Below are 10,288 nucleotides of genomic sequence, written 5' to 3'. Positions count from 1 at the left end.
GATAATTACATTTGAACAAGTTTATATGATGGTTCACACCATCACAAAACAACGGAGGCTGAGAGCTGCGGCTACCTAAGTGCGCATGTGCAAACGTCGTTTATTGATGAGAAAAGGTCACGAACTCTGACCCTCCCACCAACTGCAGCAAAATAGTTAAAATATTAAATTATTGAAAGTAATACACTATCTGACGTAGCAGCTCCTCGACAGGTAAGAAATATGTACTAAAGGGAACGCATGAGGGGTTCATCAAAGAGACACGAGTGGCCGGTAACACAGGAGGGGAGGGAGTGTTCAGTACGTCTACAACGGGGAAGCTGCCATTAGCTACAGGCTAGCAGAAGCTAAACTAGCTCGTTAGTGTTGTCGTCCGAATCCCAGCGCATAAAAGCTACCTTTGGCAAGTATGTGATGATGTTGGTATTTGTGTGCGACTAGATAGCTGTCCTTTCTAGCAATGTTTACGCGTAGCTGTTAGAGGGAATTCGGCAACAGGAACACAGATAACGGACATGCTAGTAAGCCGACAAGCTTAGCCGCGAGAGCTAACGGCGTATATGCTAGCTGATGTTAGCTGCTGTGCTAGCGTTGCTAACCAGTCTCCGCAAACTTAACAACCACATCACTCATTTAAGTTTGAATGCGACAGCGGTGCGTCGTGGTGTTAAATCGTCAACTATTTTGCTGAATTGCCGACGGATGTGGAAATCCAGTGCGAAAGTATTGCGAATTTTGCCCAGTTGTCAAAACCGAAGTTCCACCGTTGACTCTGCGGTTCTGCATCATGGGCCTTGAACCCTAGCATGCTTTAACCCTTCAATGTTGACCTTTCACCCACAGGAAAAGAAATACCTTTATCTTCCGTATCGATTTTAAATAGCTGACTGTCAAGAGCTTGTTTGTGTTACTGCTCCAGCTTTACCGCTCATTTGTAGTCGCTTCACTGTGATATTTGGGTGTATTTTAAAACAGGGCCACCAATAGTGCAGTTTCGAGCTAGCACCGGCTAGATTGGCTAGCATAGGCCACAAACTAATATTAGTTAGATACACGCAATATAATTAATCAGCTGTCTGCACTTTATCTGTTGGTTAATTACAGATAATTTCGAGCTTTTTTAAACTTCGTCAACATCGTTTAGAAATATCGATTACAGTTTTGGGCAAAAACATCTTCCAGTAAAAGGGAGAGGTAAATGAGTAAACACGAGGGATAATAAGAATAGCTGCAACATTAGTTAAGTGTTTGTAAGACCCACTCTGACTTAGTGGTAATTTTAATAACGGCTCTGAAGTGTTATACAGTGGATCTAATTGGAAACAGTATGAGCAAGAGCTCCAAGTTCCTCCACACACATCACCACATGTAAACGACATTTACACTTAAGGTAAAAATGTTATGAAATGTTCTATGGGATCTAAATTCAACACATAACTCAAGCATCAATTAAAGGATGAGACTGGTGATAGTCTGTATTGTTTTATTGTCAACAAATTCCCATGATAACTTTTTTTTTTTGCTCTGTACACTGTAGTTTAGCACTGTAGTTTATTGTGAGTCTATCCCACATATACAACCTGGCTTCTGTACATACTTACAAGTCCCCCTAACGATTACAAATCTGCTAAAAACTGTCCCCAATAAGAGCACAACAACTACAGTGCTTAGCTGTTTTAGGGAAGTACTCAGCCTTTAAAAAACACAACTATACATTTGAGCCTTTTAGTACACATTGCATTGTTGACAGAAGGAAATTGGAAAATAACCCCTTCCATATCCTTGTAGGTATTCCATGGCCTGAACCAAGCTTTGCGAAAGTAAGACATAAAGTAAAACATATGCTCTTTCAATAGGTGTGCATGCTTCATGGGGCACTGATGTAAAGAGCAGTGGAAGAAGGTGTGTGCAGTATCAGAATGGATGGACAGACTCAAAGGATTCAGCTTGTGTCAGCAGACAACAACATGGCTTTAGGACACAGAATCCAGGTGATGTGACAGCCTGTGCACCGCTCGAGACTTATACTGCTTTAATTGTGTTTGGATGAAGACATATGCACAATTATCACATAAATTTGCTTACACCAGCCACTCTACAGTCAGCACTCCCTCACTTTTTTATTTATTTATTTATTTATTTATTCTTTAATTTTTAACAGATTGTAACGGATCAGCAGACTGGCCAGAAGATCCAGATTGTCACAGCACTTGAGCCATCTTCCCCTGGAAAGCAGCAGTTTATTCTAGCAAATGCTGACTATTCCCCTGGTGGGAAGGTGATCCTGGCCAAGCAGGAGGGCTCACCCAACAAGGTCATCCTTGCCACTCCAGACGGCTCTGGAGTTAACCAGCTGTTATTTGCCTCCCCTGAACTTGCTGGGCAGCAGATTCAGGTATTGCCAGAGGATATTAGTGACTTCTTCCAGTCAATTTTGATAAACAAGTTACTGAAAGGTCTTATAAAGGTCTTTATAAAGCATGGACATGTTTAGTCAGTCTAAACTTAATCCCATGTTTGCTGTATTTAATTATTCTATTGTCTCGGGTTATTTTTCAGTTTGTGACTGAAGGCTCAGACCAGTCTATTGTGAAGCCAGTTGTGGAGTACTGCGTTGTCTGTGGGGATAAAGCCTCAGGTAGGAAATTTCAATTTGCTTAAACATTAATGTTTTTCAGTAACAAATAAGCAAGCATTTACCAACATGACCTTGTTTTCTCTTTCCTCTCTCAGGGCGTCATTACGGAGCTGTCAGCTGTGAAGGCTGCAAGGGCTTCTTCAAACGCAGCATTAGGAAGAACCTGGTGTACACATGCAGGGGCTCCGGAGAGTGTGCCATCAACAAGCTTCACCGAAACCGATGCCAGTACTGTCGACTGCAGCGCTGCATAGCTCTGGGCATGAAACAAGATTGTAAGAGACTGTAATATTCAATATATACAGTTGAGGATATGTTATTTAGGACTTGTGAATAAGGTCTGATGTCTTTGTGTTTCAGCTGTGCAGTGTGAGAGGAAGCCTGTGGAAGTGACCACAAGAGAGAAATCTGTCAACTGTGCTGCCTCCACTGAGAAGATCTACATCCGCAAGAACCTGTGTAGCCCTCTGGCTGCCACACCCACTTTTGTATCTGACAAGGAAACCGCTAGGTACATACCACTAAATATAATCCACTAATCTCCCAGATTATCAGATTCCCCTGCACAGTCTAATACAATATAATAAGTGGCTCTGCTGTAAATAATATCTGTGTTACATTTCTAATAACTGTTACATTGTGTTGGACTGTATCATATTGAAAGTTGTCTCTTGTGTTTTATCTTCCCCATTTACAAGCATGATGGAGAAAGGAAATTAGAAATGCCTCTTAATATGATGCAGTCAAATGCAATCAGCAGTAAGTATAGCCTCAAAATTACCATAGAGCTGAATCAGCACCTTCCTGGTGCAGTGTCATTATCTGACCGTTATAGGTTTAAGAGAGATGAGATTTTCTGCAGGGCATTGGATTGGATTGAATTGAATTAGATGGTACATGTGTAACTAATAAACGGGTAAGAGTTTGAGTGATGACTTTCATCAGTACATGAAACAAGGAGCCCAATTGTTTTATACATATTGTGATAATTATTATACGACGTGTTTCTATATAATATATAAACTACCAATGTGCAAAACTTTTAGAACACCAACAATTTGCATAGTGTAATGTCTCAGTGAACTGTGAAGTAAAAGCATGGAGGAATCTTGGAATCTTAATTCCTAAATGTAATTTTTGACTTATTCAGCAGCCAAAGACACTTGTGGTCTTTCTACAATGAAACAGAAACATGGTTTGGGAAGTTCTTACCCAACACTGTTGCAGATATTCAAGCATGGCGGTATTGCCTTGTAAGTGCGTGCGTGCGTGCGTGCGTGCGTCATATCATGGCAAAACCTGGTCCTGGAAAAACCCTCTGTATAGGTTGGGGTAAATATGCAACAATATTGCAATATTTCCAGACATATTTGATTTTTTTTTTCATAATATCTTTTTCTTTTTTTTTTTGTCTGTCCTGCTGCCAAGTCTGACCATCATTTCACTGCCTTGTACCTTGGCATGTGACAAATAAAACTTTGAATTGCTGTCTAGTGGAAGGATGCTTATACCAAAACATTAAATACAATATTAAAATGATATCATGGAAAAATGGGGATTGTGTAATACAATGTTATATGAGATGTCAAATCTCTCACTACAGGTCTACAAGTTTGCTCGAGTCGAGCATGTTGCTCAACATCCAACAACCCTTCTCCAAACTGGAAAACACCATCTTGATCCCAGCATCCCCTGACAAGGTAACACTTCTGCAGTCAAATTATACTACATATAATTAGAGTCTTGTGTTATTTTATCCTTAAATATGAAAGCCACCTTACAATTAATAATTCAATAATTGCTTGTTCATTAATTGTGAATGTGTGATGATATCTGTGAGTTTTGTCCCTGTTGTTTCTGGAAGCAGGAAAGTAATGAATAAGGTCATTTTGCTAAGATGCAGCAGAGCAGTGCAAACAAATACACACTTTGTATTTTTAAAGCATATTTGATTATTACATTGCCCTCCTCAACAGGATGACCATTCTCAAGGTGACCTTGGTACACTGGCAAACGTAGTGACTTCCCTCGCCCACCTCAACAAGACCAGGGAGGCAAGTGACGGCGGCAATGATCTGATGGGAGTTGAAACGCTTAGCAATGGCGACAGCTCGATGACAGACATCCAAGGAGATGAGCAAACTGCAAGTGATATCACTCGGTGAGGGAGATGTCATAATGAATCAAGAGACTTTGATACTGAGCAGAGGTTTCTGAGTAAGTTGATACAGCGAGTGGAGATCTGCAGGAGCACTAGAGAGAAACCCAGGGGCTGTTTGCTGTTTTTTTTTCTGTTTGTCACAAAGCTTTAATTGAATTTCCTGTAGGGCCATGTGGTTTCTGACTCTGCTTTTAAGGACTTAATTAGATTGAGTCGTAGTCAATCAAAAATATCCCATCTTGGACTATGTTTCTTTCTGAGCTACAATATACAAACTGTATAAATCAAAATGTGGATCTTTTATTGTGAGCATTTTGTTTTCATTTTTTGTATATCGTTAGCGCCTTTGACACCCTGGCGAAAGTGCTGCACCCTGGTGATGGTTCAGCAGCGGACTCCTTGGAGGCCACAATGCAGCTGATGTCAGGAGACCAGTCAGGTCCTGTGGTGGAGTTGGAGGGACCTCTACTCTCTGACAGCCATATCCCTTTCAAGGTAAAAGCACACTCTGGATGAAAGCCAAATGAGACCAAAAAGCGATGCTGATTTTTACAGAGGTACACAGTTTTCTGATTTACACTGAAGTCATGTCTGCTCCCTCTCCTGCAGCTTATGATGCCTTTGCCTGTGCCAGAGTACCTCAATGTCAACTACATCTGTGAGTCAGCTTCCCGCTTACTTTTTCTCTCTATGCACTGGGCACGCTCCATACCTGCCTTTCAAACCCTTGGGTAAGCCTTTGTGTCAAGATGTTTCATAAATACATACTTTTAAATAATTGTCATTACATGTCAGTTATAAAATGAAAGTTTCAAATTATTCATTTTTTTTATTTTGCAGTGGTCAAGATAATGACATTAACTTGATGAAAGCCTGTTGGAATGAACTGTTTGCCCTGGGTCTGGCACAGTGTTCCAATGTTATGAATGTTGGTACCATCTTAAGTGCTATTATCAACCATCTGCAGACCAGCTTACAGGAAGGTAGGAGGGCTCTGTTGTTGCCTGCCTGCAAGGTTTTTTTCTTGAATCCAATTTCAAAAGCACAGTGTTTATGCAATGCTATGAAGAAAGCAACCAACATTTGCAGACATGAAACATATTCTAGTAATGAGATTTTAAATCTGTCCATTTCTTTTTTTTTTTTCTTTTTTTTTGGCACAGTTTGTGTTGAATCTGCTAAAAACTACACTGATGCTTGGCCCTTTACATCCATGTCTCCTCTAAACTTGTCTTTTTTTTTTTTAATGTGTCCAACAGACAAGCTGTCCCCAGAGCGAGTAAAACTAGTAATGGAGCACATCTGGAGGATGCAGGAGTTCTGTAACAGCATGTCCAAGCTGACCCCAGACTCCTATGAATATGCCTACCTCAAAGCCATCGTTCTCTTTAGTCCTGGTGCGTACATAACTAGCCAGTTTACAAAATGAAAATTGCATTTTCAAGTTGTTTTTGTATTGGGAACAATCCCTATATCTAATGTCTGGCTTTGTGCATGTGTTGTTTCTGTACCAGATCACCCAGGCATAGATAACACCCCACAGATCGAGAGGTTCCAGGAGAAGGCTTACATGGAGCTGCAGGACTATGTTACCAGGACCTACCCAGAAGACTCCTATCGGTTAGTCGTGTTTACTTCTATGCTACATAATGCCAGCTCATTGCTGGAAAGGCAATGATGTAGTAATGCAGAATTACTCTATATTTAGAAGGAAAGATTTGGGATGGTACCTTTGATGTACTCGCTCCATATGTTTAAATTTTATGTCTCCTTTCCCCCTCATTACTCCCAGGTTATCCAAGCTGTTGCTGCGTCTTCCCGCCCTCAGGCTGATAAGTGCAGCTGTCACAGAGGAGCTGTTTTTCGCTGGGCTCATTGGGAACGTGCAGATTGACAGCATCATCCCTTACATTCTCAAAATGGAGTCCACTGATTATAACAGCCAGGCGGTCTCTGGTGTCTGACACACTGCTACCTGTAGTAGCAACATTGGACTGTGAAAACTCAACAGCCAGCCAATCAGAGTGCTTTGCAGACTGGTCACTGAGTGGTCATAACATACTGTATTTATGACAGCATCCTGTATGAATTTTGTTTTCACTCTTACCTTGCTCCTACTTCTGACTCCTCAGTAACTAGTCAGTAGAGCACAATTCACAAAGAGACACATTAAATCAACTCCAGTGGCAAGCAAGCCCTACAATAACTGCCCATTGAGGAATGAACCCTTGAAACCTGCATAGTAGATTGTGCTTTTTATTGTACATAGTATTTTATGCTTCATTGCCTTCAAGCCTTTCCTTTTCTGCAGATCTTGTTTGTACTTTGAAGGAATCTGGTTTGTTTTTCACTGCTTTCCTATACATTGCCATGCTTTTTTATTTTCTATTGATTATGAGGAAAAAACTTGTCATAATGTGAATTGGTTTGTGAGATGTTGTTATTGCTAAAGGTTATAACCTTTATTTCTTATTTTCTTGCCAATCCAAAGGATAGGGCAGCATCACATGTCAACTATTTGACATCATGTGGATCTGAAGTCATTGTGTATATTTGTATATAGAATGCACCAAGAATGGGCAGCACTTGGTAATTCATAGATTCAATCTTTTGGACAAATTAATGTGGACAGAAAATGATTGTCAAGACATTTGACAATAAAAACATCTTTCAATCATGTTCCCTGTTATTTACACAGTTGAGCTTTCATTTTGATTGACAGTATCAGTTTGAATTGGTGGAGCTGATTGCCAGCATTGAATGTAATTTTTATGTAGTGCTGATGAGACTCAGGTTAAGGAGCCGACAAGGTTTTCTTTCTGTTTTTGTGTTAGGATTTTGAACAGCAGCTGTGGGCTACAAAGCAGGCAGCCTAAAATATGATGGGTTGGACCCATGCTCAGTCATGTTAGGAAAAATTGGGAAGTCAACAGTCTGCATTATAATAGGCTTTTTGTGTGGATGAAGAGAGCAAGTATTATCTGTAGCTCTGCCTGTTTTTGTTCTGAGTATATTTAGCTAGAACTTTTAATTAAAAAGCACCGGGGAGGGTTATGTGTGTCATTGCTACAAAAAACCCTTAAAATACAATAACAATGAAAAATTACAAAAGAAAATAGTCTGTATAAATTCTGAGCCATGTTATCAGTTCAGACTGACAAATGGAGCCTTCACAGTAGTAATAGGGATAAACATTCTTTAGTTTAAAAACTGCACCAAACTAATCAACTTTTGACCTTTGTCGTTCAGATCTCCTGAAGAGTGAGTAGTGATTCTGTAGTGTTTGTTGACTGGTCCCACTGAAACTGACCAAACCACATCGGTTTGATTGTGGGATGAACACTGCAGTCTTGTAAACATGTTGCCTTCTACATCATCAAGTGCAGTTAATCCACAACTTGAGTGTGGAGGAGTTTATTAACCCACATTGGAGCTCTTCCCAGAAGCAGGTTGACTAAATGATCTGGATAACTTTGCAGAGTGAAACCTGGAGCATTTCTTTTGTACTTATATCAGTCTATTTTACAGACTTAATGAGGCTCTGAGTTTTATTTTAATTATGAAGAAAACTCAGTAATCACACTTCTTGGAGTTTGCCCCTGCTTCCATAAACACAGCAGATTGTTTACATGTTCCCTTTGAATTAATAATGCAAAATCTACATCCTACCCCACTGACTTTTTGCTGTTTTTTGTGTCAAATGACGTGAAGGTGGGACTAGACTTTCAGTGAGTGTTATTAGCCAATCAATTTTTCATTAGGGCTCAGCGGATATGGGTGAACAGAGGACAGTTCCTGTGTAAGCTTTCTTTTGCTGTAGTTACCCAGTGAATGTGTCCAGCTAATTAAAGGCACTGATAGCAGCATTAAAACTTGATGACTAGATGAATGATATTGTCTGCTGCTGTTTTTAGAAGTCCATTGTCACGGCCCTATCATGTCACCACATCGCTTGATTTGACCTCTTTGAACCACAGAGGTTAATGCATGTCTATGTATAGTGCACTCACTGTATGTTCTGTGCAAACAAAAGAGGATATGCTTGTCATCTCTTTACAAACCGCCCAAACAATTCGCAATTGCAAAAACAAACACTGATTGTCTGTATCTGTAAAGGTTAAGGGATTTGTGATGCAACATGGGCTTTTGTGTTCGTGGCTAGGTGGATTAGCTCATTCCAAGCTGAATGAATGTGAGTGAAAGGGCCAGTTGGACTGTTCCCATGGCCTCTTGGGGGGTTTTGGGTTTGACTGTTTGAGGGGAATTGCTGTAGATTTTATAAAGCAAAGAGACAGAACTGGTTTTATGAAAGAATCCTTTACATTAGCAACTTTGATTTTTAAAGATTTTCAACAGACTGAAAAGAGTAAGGCTGAAGCTACAGTTTATTACACCTACTTATCATGAGGAGTACCAGATAAAAATTTATTTTTGTATTACTACTTCCTACTGTACCAGTGACCACATGCTATTCTGGCTGTCTGGATATGCAATTTATTATTTGCACAACTAACACTTTTTATTTGCAAAGTGTGCTGCACATTTTCTTGTCCTCATTTCATTTGTTATGTACAGTATGTTCACCACTTTAACTGAAATACAGTTATTTTAAAAATTATTTATATTAGTCGTCACACTTTGTTTTTCAAATATGCACACTGCTCTGAAATCATATTGGTTTTCATCTATTTTGCTAATAACTTTTGGATGATTTCAGGTAAAGATTTAACTTTGAATTCATACATAATATATACAATATTTTACAGTCTTTGTTGGTTCTTTATGTACATAATTACAATAAGTAATGTATAAGTGGCTGCGCTGGAAAGAAACTAAGTATCTTTACTCAAGAACTGTTATATATTTAAAGTACAATTTTGAAGTACTTGTACTTTACTTGGGTATTTCCATTTTATGCCACTTCATTTCTACTCCACCACAGGTCAGGGGAAATTGTTGTACTTTTTACTCACTACAATTTCTTGACAGCTGGGTATTAGTTATTTGAAATGGAGAACAAATAACCATAAGTTAATATATCATGCATTACTCTAGATTGAACTACCCAGCGTATAGAAAGTACTTTAACACCTACACATATTCTTCAGACACATCAGTTCATCAGCATTAAGTAAATTTTCTGATAATACATACGTATTTTTACTTTAATATTTTTTAGATTCCTATCTTTTACTTGTAACAGTCTTGTTACATTGAAGTATAGGACCTGAGTACTTCTCCCACCACTCATAATGAGGCCTGATCTTACATTTGATACAGTGAATGATAAAACTTGTATGTAGTTTCTCCAGCATATTTTATCATCTATTCTCTCTCTCCCAAAAATTAGATTTCAGACGCTTTTAATTTTAAAATCATTTATCACAAGATAGTAAAATAATGATAAATAGAAATAAAATTAAAAAATTAAAAAATGCAAATAAATAAAAATAAAATCGCACTTTAAACCGTTGTGGAAATATAACTGC

The 10,288-nt window shown here is 39.0% G+C and overlaps 1 protein-coding gene across 2 annotated transcripts; it reads left to right on the top strand.

Moving 5' to 3' along the window:
- The first annotated feature begins 113 nt into the window (after positions 1–113).
- nr2c1 (nuclear receptor subfamily 2 group C member 1) lies at positions 114–8,467 on the top strand. 2 transcript variants are annotated; one of them, XM_022756320.1, is made up of 14 exons: positions 114–213; positions 1,857–1,991; positions 2,162–2,395; positions 2,560–2,638; positions 2,734–2,913; positions 2,999–3,149; positions 4,242–4,338; positions 4,615–4,799; positions 5,141–5,294; positions 5,409–5,530; positions 5,640–5,782; positions 6,059–6,196; positions 6,314–6,419; positions 6,592–8,467. In XM_022756320.1, exons 2-14 carry the CDS (start codon positions 1,920–1,922, stop codon positions 6,761–6,763), a joined length of 1,833 nt encoding a protein of 610 aa, XP_022612041.1. In that variant the 5' UTR covers positions 114–213; positions 1,857–1,919; the 3' UTR covers positions 6,764–8,467. The 2 variants fall into 2 exon arrangements, with proteins under 2 accessions (XP_022612041.1, XP_022612040.1); XM_022756319.1 differs by lacking the exon at positions 114–213 and adding an exon at positions 280–407.
- Positions 8,468–10,288: the final 1,821 nt, after the last annotated feature.

This window comes from Seriola dumerili, unplaced genomic scaffold (assembly GCF_002260705.1).
Source record: "Seriola dumerili isolate Sdu_G_001 unplaced genomic scaffold, Sdu_1.0 BDQW01000242.1, whole genome shotgun sequence".
Lineage (NCBI taxonomy): Eukaryota > Metazoa > Chordata > Actinopteri > Carangiformes > Carangidae > Seriola > Seriola dumerili.
This window is presented reverse-complemented; position numbering and strand designations above follow the sequence as displayed.